General features: G+C 38.0%; 2 protein-coding genes across 7 annotated transcripts in view; one reads left to right on the top strand and one right to left on the bottom strand.

Annotated features, from left to right (window-relative positions):
* The window catches only part of Pisd (phosphatidylserine decarboxylase), a 29,178-nt gene that overhangs the window by 6,735 nt on the left and 1,558 nt on the right, over positions 1–20,885 (top strand). Inside the window, exons 1-5 of one of the 5 annotated variants that reach the window (XM_090166074.1) lie at positions 1,303–1,450; positions 16,379–16,557; positions 19,627–19,811; positions 19,881–20,117; positions 20,190–20,321. In XM_090166074.1, coding sequence (XP_090022200.1) covers positions 16,398–16,557; positions 19,627–19,811; positions 19,881–20,117; positions 20,190–20,321 — 714 coding nt within the window. In that variant the 5' untranslated portion in view covers positions 1,303–1,450; positions 16,379–16,397. Of the gene's footprint in view, positions 1–1,302; positions 1,451–1,800; positions 1,937–14,102; positions 14,235–14,286; positions 14,397–16,378; positions 16,558–19,626; positions 19,812–19,880; positions 20,118–20,189; positions 20,322–20,885 lie in introns of those variants that run through there. The other 4 variants (XM_090166073.1, XM_090166071.1, XM_090166072.1 and 1 more) reach the window with 4 other exon arrangements.
* On the bottom strand, positions 221–1,249 carry LOC149958712 (zinc finger HIT domain-containing protein 3). 2 transcript variants are annotated; one of them, XM_090166078.1, is made up of 4 exons: positions 1,101–1,249; positions 584–666; positions 448–519; positions 221–385 (listed from the first exon to the last, which is right to left on the bottom strand). In XM_090166078.1, the coding sequence occupies exons 1-4, from the start codon at positions 1,175–1,177 to the stop codon at positions 222–224; spliced, it is 396 nt and encodes a 131-aa protein (XP_090022204.1). In that variant the 5' UTR covers positions 1,178–1,249; the 3' UTR covers position 221. The 2 variants fall into 2 exon arrangements, with proteins under 2 accessions (XP_090022204.1, XP_090022205.1); XM_090166079.1 differs by having other exon boundaries at positions 221–382.

Genomic DNA, 20,885 nt, shown 5'->3' with positions numbered 1-20,885 from the left:
GAGCATTCCTATGGCAACCCAGCTTTATTGATTATGTGAATTAGTATGCTTTCTCATTGTTAGGGCTTTCGTACAAAAGTCAAGTGTTTTTGCTGATTTATTTAGAAAAGAACCCTCCCACAAATCGTGGCTTAAAGCATAAAATATTCATAGGCCTTGGCTAACTAGTCTTGGTTAATTTTAAGCCTTGGTCACAAAAACAGTTTAGTTTTATAAAAGTTTTATTTGTTGACAATATCTATACATTTATTGGCTAATTCCATGAAAATCGGTTCTTGCATTGCCTGGTTCATATCATTAGCTACATCATTGCTTTCAGTTAGTCTAATTAACATTTGTTGTAGATGCGGGTTTGCGAGTAAATCTTTGATGTCCTTGGATTCTTCTGAAACCATGTTAATTTTTTTAAATGATAAACTAATATGTAAAAGTTAGTAATAAATTCACCGAGTAACTTTAGATTAGTTTGGGGAACTGTATCTTCAGTTTCAAATTCAATCGTGGTTTCCGTACTTTGCTCTATAATATAGATAAAGATACTTTATGTTACTATTAACTGCAAACAAATTAATTTTTAAATTACCCTTCTTTGTAATATTTTCACTAATAGCTTCCTGAATACAAGATTCCGTGCTATTGTGTGACTTGTAACAATTTAGGCTGCAACTATGAAGCAAATATTAATGATGTATTTTAGGAAACGGATAACCATCCTTGGCTTGTTTATATCCGTCGCTATGGTAACCGAAATAGGCGTGGATTTTAACTACCCTACCCAAACACGCGATAGCCTTGGGTGCGCAAAATTCTAAGAATTCCCACTTGACGGTCCTTCTCACAGAAATTCTGAATGCTTCAGAACATTCTCGCTTTGAGAAGATCTGTAGGCAAATACAGAAAATTCTCCATAAATTTATTTACGCTAATTTTATTTTTCAGTTTAAATAATATATTAATAGCATACAATACATCATTGTAGATAGTACACAAAAAATTATCAGTATCAAAGGCTTACCCACAAATTCTTCTCAAGAGAGTTCTTTCATAGAATTTTGACGCGTCCCATGCAAATTTATTCATTACAAGGGAAAAATACTTACTAATAAATAAAACATTTGGGACATTTATATTTCGGGCTTTCAACATTACAAATCTTGCATTTCAATTTGGGTTCCATACTTGTAACTTTTCATGGGTTCCTAGTAAGTTACTTCCTATTCCTAAAGGCAAACCTAACGAACATAGCAGTTCAACATAATTTACAGAAAATAGTTTGAAGGGCTTACCGATAGATGTCGATAGGGTCAGGATTTTCACTTTATTGACGAAGGTGTCTGCTAAGTTTTTGTTAATTTTTTAGAGGTGCGGTCCGGTATATTTCTATGTAATTTTAGTTTGTTATTCTAGGTTTTGTTCGTCTTATTTCTACGGTATTAAGTTAAAATAATAAGTAAGTAGATATTTTATTGTTTTAATATATTTTTGACTCGGGAAAATTATATTTCGAAATCTTTTCAATGTATTTGATTTTGGGAAACCTAAGCCTTGGTTACTATAATCGGGAGAGTGAGTGAGACTGTGAGCCCCGCGTAAACTATTCCCTTGCCCTAGCTGCCTGGAGCTACACCACTAATAAATTCTTAGACTTAGCCCCAGCAAAAGGGTAACTCAAAATTGGCCGTAATCCGCTCAAGGGGTGGCAGTATAGTATTCGCGTACGATTGCGTAAGCGCTTGTTACGATAAGCGCGGGGTGCCAAAACGCGTAAACTTAACCTGAAAATGTTTAATAAGTAGTCCATTGCTCATCCTGGGCCTTAAATATCACTATCAGATTCAGGATGAGTTGACGAGTTTCAGCTATGTTACCTTGAATTTGTAAGATTACTAGTATATAGAAATAGCATTATGGTTTTTTTTCTAATCACATTTTTGTGGTATGTATCTTTATCTTAATATTTTTATTATAGCTACTAAGTTGCGTAGGTGATCCTAATAATTCCAAAACAATTCCTGTTGGGGTTGTAGGAGGTGGCTTGTATCTTGAAAACTAACAAGGATGCAAAATTGCTAGGAATTACCGTAACTAGTCTTAACAAACACTGGATTTAGGTGAACCCAAATTTATTACTTATATTGGTAACCTGGTAGATGTAAAAAAAGAAACCAATGAAATGTCTGGCTATGCAGAAATGACAAGATCAATTCCTTTCATAGAAGTGTTATTGCTTTGATTCCCGATAGATTGATATAGTCCGAGACCTTTTATCTTTTGAAAACATAAGCAACTAAATGGAGTAGTGACTCCAAAGTCCGTTATGACATTTTTTTAGAACGTGGAAGTTCCGTGATATCCTAATTTAGCAAAATTTCCAGTACATAACCTGATTTTTATCTCAATTTGACATTTTTTTGACATTTCCCTCTCGTGATCTTCTTATCTTTAGTCTTCTTTGCGCTTTTTAAGTTAGGGATAAAGAACTTTTAGGCAGTAGATGTAATTTAAAATTTTCTTTTTTAAAAGAAACTGAAAGGTTGCGAGGCTACAAAATGCCAAATGGTGTCATAATACTCAACAACTAGATTTAGATGATTTGATGAATTTTTATTGAGTTTACCTGTTGAGTAATGGGGAGGGGGTATAATAAACATAGCTATAACCATAATGAAAGTTAAGTTCACAGTGTTACCAAAGGTGGGGAGAAAGTCATTGAAACTTATATGGACATGGACTTCGATGCGATTTTACTACCGCTTCCAACTATCGTTTGTTTGACCACTAAGCACTCTCATTTGAAAGGTCAATAGCGTAGCGGTTTCAGAAAATGAAGGGTTTGGTACTTTTATAAAATTTTAAAGTGTGAAATGACACTCAAGAAAATTCATTTCGGGCTGTTGATGTTATTGGTTTTTAACATTTTATAGATCTTCTTCATGACGTTATGTTTAATAATTTACATACATCACACTATTATAAATTAATCTTGATTAAATTTTATTAGTACTTGTAATATAGTTTGCTCTGAATTGTTATTGCTACAGTATCTGTGTAAATGTATCCAGAATTTCTTTGAAAAGTAACGTAGTTGATTTAAAAAAACACACATTTTTTTACTTCATAAATATTGGTATCGGAAACCAACTATAATTTAAACTCGTAGCCTACGCTTTGTTTAATTTTCCCAATGTTCTGCAAATTCTTATTAAAATTTATTCTCCATGGTACCTTGGCAATTGTTGTACTCGGATCTTCAAATAGCGTTTTTTTTTTAAATAACTCTCAAACGTTCATGAAACATTAAACAGATGTAAATAAGTTATAGTCCATTTGCAATTCAGCTAACCAAATCAATCTATGAGGTGGTTGCTGCAGACGCTTCAATAACAGCTGCATTTTAATTTATTACTATGGTCTATTTCTATATGGGAAATATCCAAACGATTTTATGCATTTCTAGAGACATGCACTGATATTTATTTATCGAGCATGTTTACAATCCTCCTAAGTCACTTTGCAAAATGTTTAGGTTTTTTTATTTTGGAAAGTTTAGTTTATAGAATATGAATTTCTTCCAACTGAGTCTCGCGTTTTTTACCCACCTAGTCTCCCGGTTTTTTACCCACCGAGTCTCGCGTTTTTGCCCAACATGGCCCAAACGTGGAGAAAAAAAGTTACCTTTTGATATAATTGCCGCAGAGGGCCGGCCCGATAAAAGGGTTTTCATTTTCGTAACAACAGGTAGCCTTTCCAGGTTGTTTGAATAAAATCAATTTGATTTTTAAACAAATCAATGATTTAAATCGCCTCTGTTAATTCAATGCGTCTATAAAAACGTACAAAAGAAGATTATCTAGCAATTACAATTAAGAGAAAACTTTTAAGTTTGAATTAAATTTAATTAAGATTAATTGGAATTTTAGTTTATATCAAATAAAACCAACAACCCTGAATAAAAGGCACCATAATATATACTTATGGTTTCAAATCAAAGACTTGAAAATTTACGATTAAACACAAAATAATGACGGACGGACGGACGGAATAGTTCTTTTTATAAAATAACCTTGACCATCTTGTTGAAATGTTGCCTCCCCGCTTCAGCTGTGGATCCGTTATCTCTCCCACTAAAGAGTTTATGAACTCATTCTTAGGCATTGGCTGAACTATTCCAGGGCAATATTTCAACAAGTTCGGCAAGCGTAAAGACATTTTATAAAATCAACTATTGCGATTTGTATGACGAAAAACATTACTGGCATCTGTAGTATATTAACCTTGAACTTTAAATGTGTGTTTCACTCGGAGGGGATGGGGCAGATAGGATACGCGAGGTACGGAACTGGTCGATATTTAATATTGTCCTTTCCAAATCATTATTAGTCTTGGCTCCACCTCCAAATCCATTAAGAAAATGTCTAGGTACAAAACGGAAATAATTATCACCGAGTACCATTGGCTGCATTAGTTAGATTAAGTTACACCCCGAGCAAAGCTTGCGAGCTATTCTGAGTTGTCGATTTTTATTCTAAAATCGATAATTTATTGGATTTAAATGGAAATTATTTGATTTACGTCGAAATTAATAAAAATAATTTTGGATTTAAGTAACATTTATTTTATTTTATTTAAAAATAATTTTTGGTTTAAAAAACATTTATTTTGATTTTTTTTGTTTAAATAACATTTATTTGATTGATTTAAGTAACATTTATTTGATTGATTTAAGTAACATTTATTTGATTGATTTAAGTAACATTTATTTGATTGATTTAAGTAACATTTATTTGATTGATTTAAGTAACATTTATTTGATTTGATTTAAATAACTTTTTTATTTGATTTAAATGGCATTTATTTGATTTGATTTAAATGGCATTTAATGCCTTTTTTACTTGACAACTCCATGTCGTGCACACGCTATTGTAAATTAAATTTAATTCTAAATGTACACAAAATTAACATAGATAATTATCCCTTTAAAGTCAGTTTACAAAGTGGTCAAGCCATAATAGCCATTAGTTCGTACCAAAAGTAAATACAGACATAAAGTCTAATTCTAGCGACGCCTATTTGAGGGGTAAAAAATCCGAATTTCGTAGTCATCCCCTTGCCACTTTTCTGAGACTTAAACAAAATGATTTGTTACGGCGCTGTGAAATATAGTTGCCACAAAAACCGTCTAATAGGGTCAGTCCCCCTATTATCGGACAATTTATAGAAAATTCATTTTTAAACTAAGGTAAACAGCAGAGAGCCTTTTTTAAACCTCAGAACTATGGAATATGGAACATTATTGACTAGATGCTTTTGAAATTGTTTTTAAAAAATATGTAAATTAGTGCTAAATTGAAAAATGAATTGGCTAGTACGAGTACCTATTATCGGACATTTGGATAATGAATCGGACACCACTGGTCCTTTTATCGGACGATGTACGTTTGGTTCGGACACTAGGAGCTAAGAACCGGACACATGAACTTAAGTTTCGGACACCGGTGCCTTTCAACCGGACAAAGGGCCCTTAAGACCGGACATTGTCTACATTTCCACTGGTTCTGACTTCATCTAGCGTGTTTCGGGCCCTGTTAATAATAGAGCTTCGATACTGGTCCTAGACATCACCGGGTTTCATTTCGGGTCCTCTTAATAAATGAGCTTCTTTAAGGCCCTGTACAACATCGGGCTTCGCTGCGGGCCCTATTAATAATAGCTCTTCATACCGATATCATGGGAACTCGTTACGAGCCCCGGTATCAGCAGAACCTTTTATGGGCCCCGGATATCATCAAACCTCGCTACGGGCCCTAGAAAGCTTTGAGCATCGTTGCAGACCCCAGATTTTATCGAACCTTGTTATCGGGCCCCAGATATCAATTAAATCGTTAAGGGCCCCAGATAGCATTAAACCTCATTACGGGCCCCAGATAGCATCAAACCTCATTACGGGCCCCAGATAGCATAAAACCTAATTACCAACCCCAGATATCAATTAACCTCGTTACGGGCTCTAGAAGGCATTGGTGCTATATTTTGGCCCCTAGACATCATCGAGCCTCGATAATTCACCTCGGTTTACAGGTATTTCGATGTAAAATGATCTGGTTCACACTTCTCAGTTGTAACTAATCTAATCATTCTAGTAATAATTTTTAATGACCTTGACGACTTGGTTCAAGGTCATTGTATTTTCGTTAATCAGTGACCCCCTAAGCGAGCTACATGTATGCCACATGAAGAGTTTAGGTTTTTCGTGAATTTCAATATCTCTCGTGGTAGTGTCCTAAAGTTAAACAAAGACCAAATATTCTAGAGGGAGGTCGTTATTTGGGGGGTTTCACCCCTCTGACGTCGGAAAATGTCCTCCCCCTTATTTAACTTTATTTAATGAATCGATTCCCGTTTATTTTCCCTTGTTTTTAATTTTTTTTACGTTAAATCCTTATTTCCCTGAACTAATATTCATGATAGATGTCTCACAGGCAATCCGAAAATTAGTGTAAGACGTGTCCGATAATAGGGTTTTAATTACAATACGTAATCGAATTGTTTCTTTGCAATAAGAAAACGCAAAGCCATTTTTACTATAAAAATTTATAGTGAAATATTGTCTTTTCATTGATACCAAGAATGTATAATTAACAACTACTAAAGCACTTGAAAATAATATCCAAAAACCGGAGGGAAAGTAATTTCCTCTCCCCCTTCTTAATTTAAAACAAAGAAAACTTAGTGACCCTGGTTCGATGCTGCTTTCTTCTTGCTACAGGGGCCGGCGCCCCTGTTAACTATTCTGAAATATAAATGGAGATACAACCTATAGAAAAATGTATTTTGTTTGGTTTTTCTTTAGCGGGATTTTTTTGTATGATATTAAAAAGAATTCTGTCCGATAATAGGGGGACTGACCCTAGTTCTTTTTATAAATTCAGCTGCTCTTTCCGAAACGTTTTTATGTTGCTCTTACGTCACGATGTCATAGCTTTATTAGAATAGTTTTCACACGCGCGGTTTCCACGTGAAAATTCGAGGTTTCTCGGCCATAAGCGCGCGCTCGTAGTATTACCAAAGTTAAAGTTGTGACGTAGTACCTACATTCAAAGTTGTTGAAAACAAATCAGTTTACCGAAAAACGAGCGGGATAAATAAGCTTAGCAAGCACTGCGGAAGGCGATAACTCCCGAAATCCGGCGATAACTCCCGAAATCCGGTGATAACTCCCGAAATCCGGTGATAACTCCCGAAATCCGGTGATAACTCCCGAAATCCGGTGATAACTCCCGAAATCCGGTGATAACTCCCGAAATCCGGCGATAACTCTCGAAATCCGACGATAACTCCCGAAATCCGGCGATAACTCCCGAAATCCGGTGATAACTCCCGAAATCCGGTGATAACTCCCGAAATCCGGTGATAACTCCCGAAATCCGGCGATAACTCTCGAAATCCGACGATAACTCCCGAAATCCGGCGATAACTCCCGAAATCCGGCGATAACTCTCGAAATCCGGCGATAACTCTCGAAATCCGGCGATAACTCTCGAAATCCGGCGATAACTCTCGAAATCCGGCGATAACTCCCGAAATCCGGCGATAACTCCCGAAATCCGGCGATAACTCCCGAAATCCGGCGATAACTCCCGAAATCCGGCGATAACTCTCGAAATCCGGCGATAACTCTCGAAATCCGGCGATAACTCTCGAAATCCGGCGATAACTCTCGAAATCCGGCGATAACTCTCGAAATCCGGCGATAACTCTCGAAATCCGGCGATAACTCTCGAAATCCGGCGATAACTCTCGAAATCCGGCGATAACTCTCGAAATCCGGCGATAACTCTCGAAATCCGGCGATAACTCTCGAAATCCGGCGATAACTCTCGAAATCCGGCGATAACTCTCGAAATCCGGCGATAACTCTCGAAATCCGGCGATAACTCTCGAAATCCGGCGATAACTCTCGAAATCCGGCGATAACTCTCGAAATCCGGCGATAACTCTCGAAATCCGGCGATAACTCTCGAAATCCGGCGATAACTCTCGAAATCCGGCGATAACTCTCGAAATCCGGCGATAACTCTCGAAATCCGGCGATAACTCTCGAAATCCGGCGATAACTCTCGAAATCCGGCGATAACTCTCGAAATCCGGCGATAACTCTCGAAATCCGGCGATAACTCTCGAAATCCGGCGATAACTCTCGAAATCCGGCGATAACTCTCGAAATCCGGCGATAACTCTCGAAATCCGGCGATAACTCTCGAAATCCGGCGATAACTCTCGAGATCCGGCGATAACTCTCGAGATCCGGCGATAACTCTCGAGATCCGGCGATAACTCTCGAAATCCGGCGATAACTCTCGAGATCCGGCGATAACTCTCGAGATCCGGCGATAACTCTCGAAATCCGGCGATAACTCTCGAAATCCGGCGATAACTCTCGAAATCCGGCGATAATTCTCGAGATCCGGCGATAACTCTCGAGATCCGGCGATAACTCTCGAGATCCGGCGATAACTCTCGAGATCCGGCGATAACTCTCGAGATCCGGCGATAACTCTCGAGATCCGGCGATAACTCTCGAGATCCGGCGATAACTCTCGAGATCCGGCGATAATTCTCGAGATCCGGCGATAACTCTCGAGATCCGGCGATAACTCTCGAGATCCGGCGATAACTCTCGAGATCCGGCGATAACTCTCGAGATCCGGCGATAACTCTCGAGATCCGGCGATAACTCTCGAGATCCGGCGATAACTCTCGAGATCCGGCGATAACTCTCGAGATCCGGCGATAACTCTCGAGATCCGGCGATAACTCTCGAGATCCGGCGATAACTCTCGAGATCCGGCGATAACTCTCGAGATCCGGCGATAACTCTCGAGATCCGGCGATAACTCTCGAGATCCGGCGATAACTCTCGAGATCCGGCGATAACTCTCGAGATCCGGCGATAACTCTCGAGATCCGGCGATAACTCTCGAGATCCGGCGATAACTCTCGAGATCCGGCGATAACTCTCGAGATCCGGCGATAACTCTCGAGATCCGGCGATAACTCTCGAGATCCGGCGATAACTCTCGAGATCCGGCGATAACTCTCGAGATCCGGCGATAACTCTCGAGATCCGGCGATAACTCTCGAGATCCGGCGATAACTCTCGAGATCCGGCGATAACTCTCGAGATCCGGCGATAACTCTCGAGATCCGGCGATAACTCTCGAGATCCGGCGATAACTCTCGAGATCCGGCGATAACTCTCGAGATCCGGCGATAACTCTCGAGATCCGGCGATAACTCTCGAGATCCGGCGATAACTCTCGAGATCCGGCGATAACTCTCGAGATCCGGCGATAACTCTCGAGATCCGGCGATAACTCTCGAGATCCGGCGATAACTCTCGAGATCCGGCGATAACTCTCGAGATCCGGCGATAACTCTCGAGATCCGGCGATAACTCTCGAGATCCGGCGATAACTCTCGAGATCCGGCGATAACTCTCGAGATCCGGCGATAACTCTCGAGATCCGGCGATAACTCTCGAGATCCGGCGATAACTCTCGAGATCCGGCGATAACTCTCGAGATCCGGCGATAACTCTCGAGATCCGGCGATAACTCTCGAGATCCGGCGATAACTCTCGAGATCCGGCGATAACTCTCGAGATCCGGCGATAACTCTCGAGATCCGGCGATAACTCTCGAGATCCGGCGATAACTCTCGAGATCCGGCGATAACTCTCGAGATCCGGCGATAACTCTCGAGATCCGGCGATAACTCTCGAGATCCGGCGATAACTCTCGAGATCCGGCGATAACTCTCGAGATCCGGCGATAACTCTCGAGATCCGGCGATAACTCTCGAGATCCGGCGATAACTCTCGAGATCCGGCGATAACTCTCGAGATCCGGCGATAACTCTCGAGATCCGGCGATAACTCTCGAGATCCGGCGATAACTCTCGAGATCCGGCGATAACTCTCGAGATCCGGCGATAACTCTCGAGATCCGGCGATAACTCTCGAGATCCGGCGATAACTCTCGAGATCCGGCGATAACTCTCGAGATCCGGCGATAACTCTCGAGATCCGGCGATAACTCTCGAGATCCGGCGATAACTCTCGAGATCCGGCGATAACTCTCGAGATCCGGCGATAACTCTCGAGATCCGGCGATAACTCTCGAGATCCGGCGATAACTCTCGAGATCCGGCGATAACTCTCGAGATCCGGCGATAACTCTCGAGATCCGGCGATAACTCTCGAGATCCGGCGATAACTCTCGAGATCCGGCGATAACTCTCGAGATCCGGCGATAACTCTCGAGATCCGGCGATAACTCTCGAGATCCGGCGATAACTCTCGAGATCCGGCGATAACTCTCGAGATCCGGCGATAACTCTCGAGATCCGGCGATAACTCTCGAGATCCGGCGATAACTCTCGAGATCCGGCGATAACTCTCGAGATCCGGCGATAACTCTCGAGATCCGGCGATAACTCTCGAGATCCGGCGATAACTCTCGAGATCCGGCGATAACTCTCGAGATCCGGCGATAACTCTCGAGATCCGGCGATAACTCTCGAGATCCGGCGATAACTCTCGAGATCCGGCGATAACTCTCGAGATCCGGCGATAACTCTCGAGATCCGGCGATAACTCTCGAGATCCGGCGATAACTCTCGAGATCCGGCGATAACTCTCGAGATCCGGCGATAACTCTCGAGATCCGGCGATAACTCTCGAGATCCGGCGATAACTCTCGGGATCCGGCGATAACTCTCGGGATCCGGCGATAACTCTCGAGATCCGGCGATAACTCTCGAGATCCGGCGATAACTCTCGAGATCCGGCGATAACTCTCGGGATCCGGCGATAACTCTCGGGATCCGGCGATAACTCTCGGGATCCGGCGATAACTCTCGAGATCCGGCGATAACTCTCGGGATCCGGCGATAACTCTCGAGATCCGGCGATAACTCTCGAGATCCGGCGATAACTCTCGAGATCCGGCGATAACTCTCGAGATCCGGCGATAACTCTCGAGATCCGGCGATAACTCTCGAGATCCGGCGATAACTCTCGAGATCCGGCGATAACTCTCGAGATCCGGCGATAACTCTCGAGATCCGGCGATAACTCTCGAGATCCGGCGATAACTCTCGAGATCCGGCGATAACTCTCGAGATCCGGCGATAACTCTCGAGATCCGGCGATAACTCTCGAGATCCGGCGATAACTCTCGAGATCCGGCGATAACTCTCGAGATCCGGCGATAACTCTCGAGATCCGGCGATAACTCTCGAGATCCGGCGATAACTCTCGAGATCCGGCGATAACTCTCGAAATCCGGCGATAACTCTCGAAATCCGGCGATAACTCTCGAAATCCGGCGATAACTCTCGAAATCCGGCGATAACTCTCGAAATCCGGCGATAAGGTTGTGCCAAGAGTATATTATTATTATTATTTTTATTAAAATAAACAATAATAATTAATATGAAATGTCTCACTTTGACCGGTACTCGTAATGAATTCATTCCACCATAAAGTGTAAATAATTTATCCATAAGTACGACACTTCCTATTTCCTATTCTTGGTTCAAATAAAGGTGGCATTTAGTTTAGTTTTTATTTTCGAAAATGTCCTTCTAATTTTACTCCTTTTTCTCCTACTACTGTAAACTATTTAGCGGCTTTCGCTACCCCATCCCCCCCCCGGCACGTCCCCCCTTACCTCCGACCTTCGGCGTGGAGTCTAGACTCCGGTGTTTGGGCAGAGGAAATGGGAAATGAGCCGGGGGGGGGGGCTTTAAAGGGGGGAAATGAATATCAACGCCTCTAACTTAAGCCTCGGTCACACTACAGCTTCAAACCCCGGCTCGCAATTTTCGACGAGTTGCTTCACGAACCAACACGAAGCGATTTCTCACGTTGGTTTTGAAGACTAGTTATCTAAAACAAAGCTGTTTTAGGGGTAAGTGTGAACCTGGCTACAATGTCGCGTAAAAGTGTGTATAGTCGTTTCCCCTTTGTCAACCGTTATCAGAACGAGAGAGAGAGAGAGCGAGCGAGCTAGTACGTTTGTCAGCGTTGCCAGATAAATTTAAATTTATTTTTAGGTGTTGCGATAATTTCATCGGCGTACCAAGGATCCTATATGTTAGAAGAATATGAGGCGAGGGACAAAAAATGGCGGGTCATGCGCGATAGACAATCCGTCTTTAGATTCCGTCAAGGACAAAACATGGAGGAAGCACCAAAATTTGTCCTTGAGGGAATAGAAACAAGACGTCCCACGTTTAGGGGCTCTCTTAATATCGACGGCGCTGCCGGCGTTTTGAAAACACGGGCTGGCCGGAGGGCTACCTATCCTTCTAACATATAGGATCCTTGGGCGTACTTACGCGTACGATAATGTAAAATATATTTTTTAAATTGGCTTAAAACCGGACAGCCACAGTACCTGGATAACTGGAATTCTGTAAGTTAGGGAATTAAACAACAGGGTTGCCACAGTACTTGAAAAAGTCAGGGAATTAAAAAAAACTAGCTAGCCAACTTACGTGGATAACTGGAATTCCTGAAAAAGTCAGGAAATTTTAACATGGGTGTATATATCAGGGAAAAATCTTAGAATTTTAAAAAATAGTCTATAAATAAGGGAAATGTCGTCAATTTAAAAAAATAATCTATAAATAAGGGAAATGTCGGGAGTTTTAAAAATTAATCTAAAAATCCAGGAAATGTCGGGGAATTTTAAAAGTTAGTCTCGAAATCAGGGAAATGGCGGGGAATTTTATAAATTATTATTTAAATCAGAGAAATGTTGGGGTATTTTAAAAATTAGTCTCGAAATGAGGAAAATGTCGGGGAATTTTAAAAATTAGGCTCTAAATCAGGGAAATGTCGGGGAATTTTAAAAATTAGGCTCGAAATCAGGGAAATGTCGGGGAATTTGAAAAATTAGTCTTGAAATCAGGGAAATGTCGGGGAATTTGAAAAATTAGTCTTGAAATCAGGGAAATGTCGGGGAATTTGAAAAATTAGTCTTGAAATCAGGGAAATGTCGGGGAATTTGAAAAATTAGTCTTGAAATCAGGGAAATGTCGGAGAATTTGAAAAATTAGTCTCGAAATCAGGGAAATGTCGGAGAATTTGAAAAATTAGTCTCGAAATCAGGGAAATGTCGGGAAATTTGAAAAATTAGTCTCAATCAGGGCAATTTCGGGGAATTTTATTAATTATTCTTTAAATGGGTGTATATATCAGGGAAAAATCTTGGAATTTTAAAAAGTAGTCTATAAATAAGGGAAATGTCAGGAATTTAAAATAAAATAATCTATAAATAAGGGAGATGTCGGGAGTTTTAAAAATTAATCTAAAAATCCGGGAAATGTCGGGGAATTTTAAAAATTAGTCTCGAAATCGGGGAAATGTCGGGGAATTTTAAAAATTAGTCTCAAAATCGGTGAAATGGCGGGGAATTTTATAAATTATTTTTTAAATCAGGGAAATGTTGGAGAATTTTATAAATTATTCTTTAAATCAGGGAAATGTCGGGGAATTTTATGAATTATTCGTTAAATTATGGAAATGTCCGGAAATTTGAAAAATTAGTCTCGAAATCAGGGAAATGTCCGGGAATTTGAAAAAAGTCTCGAAATCAGGAAAATGTCGGGGAATTTAATTTCAGTTGCAAATAGGAAACCTTTTCTAAAATATAGGTTGAAAAATAGATAATTTTAGGCACAAAATAAGTTGGGAAAAATCTCCGGGAATGGTCAGGCAAAACCTGGAAAAATCAGGGAATATAAATGATGAAAAACTGGCAACCCTATAAAATAAACTATAGCGCCAATATTCCCACAAAATGAAAATTTACGCTAATTTTCGGGCGTACGATAATTTTTTTTGTAAAATCGATAATTTTATTTTCCGAAACGTATCTGGCAACGATGGGGCTTTCGTCGAATTTAACTCCTTGCTGACGGATTTAGAAACACGGGAGATTCTGATAAGCGGGGTATAAATCGCGTAGCGAAGTTCCGCGAAAGTCTCTTGGTCGTTGCTACTTCATCTTGTCCGTGTTCATTTTAAAATTCCTCTTCATATACGTAACAAAAATAAATATAAAGTTATAATATTTTTTTCCCCAAATGCGTGTTTCTTGGTTTAGGAATTTGTTCGGTCTAAAGCTCGCCGTGTCAAAGCCCAAGTGTTTCACCGGGTTTACGGAGTACGTAAAAGAAATTAAATACCTGTAGTCTTTCTCCTCAGCGATCTATCTGTCTTGTGTTTTATTTGAAAGACGGGTGTTAAAAAAAATGGTTAACAAAGGAATTTTGGTTGTTCTAATTGCCGTTTGCGCCTTGCAAGCGAGAAATACCTTTACAGTAGAGTAAGCTCAAATTTGTTTTGAATTTCATGGGCACCGATGTTACAGCTTTTTTGCGCCCTCACGAATGCCTGTTTCGTGTTTTATTTATTTTTTAAATGGTTTAAGGGTACTATGACCTTTGACTTCTAGTTCCGGTTTGGTATTTTTGATAACTATAAATTTCACGTTTTTAATTTTTTTTAATTTTATTTTATTTAATTTTTATTTTTATTGCCTTAATTAATACAAATTTACATTAAGTTTTTCTTAATAAAGATTTGACTTTATTTGTTCTTTAATATTGAACCAATACTCTTTTCAAACGATGCTTAAAAAAACTGGGTTTAATGAAACAGAGTTAATTTTTCATACATATTTCGTTATAAAAAGTTAAATTTTTTAATTTATAGTTAGTGAAGGAGTCATAAAGTCATAACTTAGGGTTAGTTATCTTAGAAATCGTAAAAACGGATTAACTATTAATTAATAAAACTTGAACGTAAACTATTCTAAGAAAATGGAATTGTATTTTCTTACAATCAATAAAATAAAATAAATTTCGGGGTTGTAGTTTTTTAATGAAATAGAAAGTGATTTAAATTTTTATTTATTGAGTTTTAAACATTGTCTCTTCAACTTGACAAATTGATTAATAATAAAAAAAATAGTTTTCTTAATTAATTGTAATTACTATTTGTTACTTATATTTCACCAAATTGACAACAGATACTGCTTTGGTAGTGGTTTTTTATACTTAATTTTTCTTAAATACGTCGAAGTTTACCAGTCTATTTAAATCAATTTTGTTAATTTTGTTTTAACTTCAATAATTAATTAATTATAGGGATAATAGGGTTATCGGATTTAAATCGAGTTTTAAATCATGTGATTTAAAAAAATTAATCATTGATTTAAATAACGTAATAATAATGTATTTATGAAATTTTACGAAAGTAAGTTCTTTAGAAATTTCAATTCAGAGAAAATGCAATTAAATTTTATTATTCAGAGAAAATGCAATTAAATTTTATTATTCATTAATAATTCAATTTAATAAAGATTAATTTAAAATATAGTTTACGTTATCTCTGCAACTAAATTATTTATTTTTACCTTAAATATCAATAAAAATCCGATTTAAATAAAGTAAATTTATTTTTTGTTTTTTCTTTAAATCATCTAATTAACAAATAATTAAAAATCACCGGAACTAATTTAAGCACGAAACTGGAAAATGTTTATTTAGAAGAGTTTGGTTTTGGAACTAGAAGATCGTTCTTGTAGTACCCTTCCACTTTAAGCATGTATTTTAAATGTTGTTATATTTTTGGACAAGATGGTGCAAATGTATGGTGAATTTAATGTCTGATTTTGGTTTAACTGGACTAACTGGTGTTAGTTACGTGAAAAATAAGTTAGCTAACATGGATTAAGATTTTTTAATAACGTACCTAGCATCAATATTACGCATCAATTTTCTACCCTACCCTTACCAAATTTTTAACTTAAATGAATAAGCCATTGCCAAAATGTCCTTTAGTTTCCATGACAACCGTTGTGTACTTAGTTGTACAGACGAAGTTATTTAAAAGTTGTATTTTTTTTGTTTACCATAAATTTAGATCCTTTAAACGCTTGTAAAAGTTTCATTTCACTTGGAATATTGTGGCGTCACCTGATTGGTTGTTATTAAATGGTCGTCTGAAAATTATTTTGACAACTTAATGTAGACTGTACCGAGAAAAAACAAGTTGATACCGACCAAATTATACTTTTCGTGTTCTCAGTTATAAAGGCGTCGAATTTATATCTTTTTAATTACCATAAATAATTTATGAAATTAGCATAATTAACCATACATTAGGACCACCTTGTTCTTAATTGAGCTTTGTTAAAAAGCACTTAAGCCGCCGCCAGCTTGTCATATGATCACACTTATTCGTTTGAATGAAATTTTTTTGTTTGGTTGTAAAAAATGGGTTTCTTCTTTTGGTCCTTTTCAGCCGAGTTTCTTCCGTAATAATGGGAGGCGCAACATGGTTCAGTGGTCAGAGTTCGCCACAAGCGGTGCCCTGCAAAGATTGCTACCCTCCGACCAGTCATTGGTCGGATCAGGATACGAAGACGCACAATAATTTGCAAAAACAGCGCGGATACGTTGGTTCTCGGTTTTATTCCAATGGTAAGTCAAATCGCTCCGAAATTACCGATTAGGGACTTGGTTATTTGGTAATGTACCAGTTAAACTCGGTTATTCGATAAAGTACCGATTAGACTCGATTATTCGGTAAAGTACCGATTAGACTCGATTATTCGGTAAAGTACCGATTAGACTCGATTATTCGGTTAAGTACCGATTTGACTCGATTATTCGGTAAAGTACCGATTTGACTCGATTATTCGGTAAAGTACCGATTTGACTCGATTATTCGGTTAAGTACCGATTTGACTCGATTATTCGGTAAAGTACCGATTTGACTCGATTATTCGGTAAAGTACCGATTTGACTCGATTATTCGGTAAAGTACCGATTTGACTCGATTATTCGGTAAAGTACCGATTTGACTCGATTATTCGGTAAAGTACCGATTTGACTCGATTATTCGATAAAGTACCGATTTGACTCGATTATTCGGTAAAGTACCGATTTGACTCGATTATTCGGTAAAGTACCGATTTGACTCGATTATTCGATAAAGTACCGATTTGACTCGATTATTCGATAAAGTACCGATTTGACTCGATTATTCGATAAAGTACCGATTTGACTCGATTATTCGATAAAGTACCGATTAGACTCGATTATTCGGTAAAGTACCGATTAGACTCGATTATTCGGTTAAGTACCGATTAGACTCGATTATTCGGTTAAGTACCGATTAGACTCGATTATTCGGTTAAGTACCGATTTGACTCGATTATTCGGTTAAGTACCGATTAGACTCGATTATTCGGTTAAGTACCGATTTGACTCGATTATTCGGTTAAGTACCGATTTGACTCGATTATTCGGTTAAGTACCGATTTGACTCGATTATTCGGTTAAGTACCGATTTGACTCGATTATTCGGTTAAGTACCGATTTGACTCGATTATTCGGTAAAGTACCGATTTGACTCGATTATTCGGTAAAGTACCGATTTGACTCGATTATTCGGTAAAGTACCGATTTGACTCGATTATTCGGTAAAGTACCGATTTGACTCGATTATTCGGTAAAGTACCGATTTGACTCGATTATTCGGTAAAGTACCGATTAGACTCGATTATTCGGTTAAGTACCGATTAGACTCGATTATTCGGTTAAGTACCGATTAGACTCGATTATTCGGTTAAGTACCGATTAGACTCGATTATTCGGTAAAGTACCGATTAGACTCGATTATTCGGTAAAGTACCGATTAGACTCGATTATTCGGTAAAGTACCGATTAGACTCGATTATTCGGTAAAGTACCGATTAGACTCGATTATTCGGTAAAGTACCGATTAGACTCGATTATTCGGTAAAGTACCGATTAGACTCGATTATTCGGTAAAGTACCGATTAGACTCGATTATTCGGTAAAGTACCGATTAGACTCGATTATTCGGTAAAGTACCGATTAGACTCGATTATTCGGTAAAGTACCGATTAGACTCGATTATTCGGTAAAGTACCGATTAGACTCGATTATTCGGTAAAGTACCGATTAGACTCGATTATTCGGTAAAGTACCGATTAGACTCGATTATTCGGTAAAGTACCGATTAGACTCGATTATTCGGTAAAGTACCCATTACGAATAATCTAACGCCGTCGTTAATCGAAACTGAAAGCGTATCTGTATTACCCGCGAACGCGTGCGTTTTTCTGTAACGTAAAGTATTTTCGCCAATAAGATAGATATAACACAAAACGACGAATAATCGGTTTTTTGAAGCGAGATGAGCTCATCTTTGTGGTTAGTCTATATTGATTAAATATTCTTAAAGTAAAATGTAACTTGTAATACCATAAGTAACGCGATAGTTAAGTATGAATCGAAAGAATATTGATCGAAGAGTGATTGTGGAATCTAATTCTTTGTAGGTGTTATTTTACTTTTGAAAGCTTTTAAATTTTAAATACGCATTAGATTAAAAGACTGGCGGGAAAACGTATCGGGCTTTGAGATCTCCAAAGACTAGAGATAACTCGTTTATCGTTGCCATGTTATGACTTATAGTATGTTTCGCCTATGACCAAATATCAATTTAGAACGTGTTATTTGTGGTATTGCTAAAAATCTATAGGGGAAAATGTACCCAGAAAACCCAGAAATCTCAATCTTTTCGCGACCGAAACGAGTCTAGGTGGCGTAACGGCACTAGCTTCTTCCAGGTAGCGTCTGCTACAGTCAAGTCAAAATAAAAAGTCATAAGAACGTGTTTCTTAAATAAACTTATCAAAATGTAAGCAAACGATTCAAATATAATATTAAAATGCAAGTGTCATTGTTTATAATGTCAAATTTATGAATAACGATAACTAATTCGCGACCGAAAACTATCGCTACGACCCTTTGGTTCGCCATTGAAACATAGGTAGCGGCTAAAACAGACGCTATTAGTTTTTCCTCATCGTTATTCGTAAATTTGACTTTATAAATAATGATACTTGCATTTTAAAATAATTTTTACATCGTTGCTTATATTTTAATAAGATTATGACTTTAATTTGAATATAGCATACGCCAGATCATAGGCGCTACCTCGGAGAAACTAGCACCGTTACTCCACCTAGACTCGTTTCGGTCGCAAATAGCGTTTGCTTTAGCAGCTACTTATCTAGGTTTCAATATCCAACCAATGGGGGCCTAATTAAAAATACAAATTCCCAATGTTTTAATGACACATTATATCAGTATTTAAATTTTACCTTTTCTATTGTTATACTTACCCGTTTAATTAATTTTAATTTCGCATGTTTTTATTGCCCTTATTTCTAGCCCTGTTCTCAAGCTAGTGTTTAAAACGCAACCAATCACCGGCATGCCCGCGGTTTTTTTTTAAATTTTAAACGTTAGGCCTAGTAGTAAATTTTAAAGTACTTTTTTTAAAACTTAAGTGTCTTCCAAATATTAATCTTATATTTTGCATCATTTCTTTTGAGCGCATTACAGAAATATACTTAATACTTTTTATAAATGTGCTCAAAGCAAAATTAAAATAAAAAAACCAAATGACATCTTGAAACTTATATTTAAACTTAACGATGCTTCCGTTCCCAGATGCGCGTCAACCATGGCAACCAAACTCAGTAAGCCGGTTTTTCAGACCTTTACACTGGATACCGCTGTCGCTTGGCTTTGGTATCGCCTACGTTGCCTACTTGAGGTACCGATATGTACATGGACGAGAAAGGTCCAGGATTGCTTCTGCTTCAAGCTCTGAATACTTAGCCTCTGATTTTGAGGTAACTTTTGAAACACTTATAATCTCCTAATAACAAACTACAGCTTTTAAAATTTCGGTTTCATTTCAGGTCAATTTGTATAAAATGCTACCTCTAAATTCCACATCTCGTATGGTTGGTAAAATCAACGATATGACAGTTCCTAACTGGGCACGATCCACTGTTTATGGCACTTATGCTAAAACGTATGGTTGCAAAGTGGACGAAGCTGAGGAAGAAGATTTGAAGAAGTACAGATCATTAGGAGAATTCTTTAGACGTAGTTTAAAACCTGGAATACGACCAGTTCACCCTGGACACGGTGTAGTAAGTCTAGCTATTCCCCTCATATATTTATTCTCTTTTTGTTTAAACACATTTTTTTGGTTTTAATTACAGGTAAGTCCTGCTGATGGTACTGTATTACATTTCGGTAAAGTTGAGAATGGTCTAATAGAACAAGTTAAAGGCATTACATACTCAATATCTTCATTTTTGGGTCCTCAAACTTGGGAGAGTGCTGGATACAATGTTAGTATTTCATACTATATTGGAGTAATGGGCTTACACCAATATGAAATTGGTATTGCACTTTTATCATTTATTTGTAATTGTGTCAAAATTAACTATTCTTACGGGTTAACTGGAAAAAACTACCAATAGAAAAGTTTTACCAAAAATCAATATCACTTCGTCCTTGAAACTAGACAAATAATGTTTTCTTTCAAAGCATAAAATTTTGCCAATCGGCATTAACAAATCCAATTATTATTATCCTGATTGATCTCTGTAGCATTCACCTATTTTATTAATATCCCATGACTTGTTTTTAGTCATCGTATGCTCAAGAAATATTATTAAACAGATAGCCAAAGGTACATAAACAAGCTATAGCAATATTTTGAAAGTCAGTCTAAAATAGCTAATGTTAGCTGTTATGTCAGGATATTTTCAATCTATCGGTATAATCGATTGATAATTGGACAAAATTTATATCAGTATGGATTATCCATATCAATAAAAATTGAAATCGGTTAAATCTCAAATCTATTACTGTATCGTGTTCTTTGAATTTTCCGCATTGATCAACTACTT

Source organism: Leiobunum rupestre, chromosome 2 (genome assembly GCF_980474605.1).
Source record: "Leiobunum rupestre chromosome 2, qqLeiRupe1.1.hap1, whole genome shotgun sequence".
In the NCBI taxonomy this organism is placed as follows: domain Eukaryota; kingdom Metazoa; phylum Arthropoda; class Arachnida; order Opiliones; family Sclerosomatidae; genus Leiobunum; species Leiobunum rupestre.
Note: the sequence above shows the minus strand (reverse complement) of the source record. Positions and strands in the feature narration are given on the sequence as shown.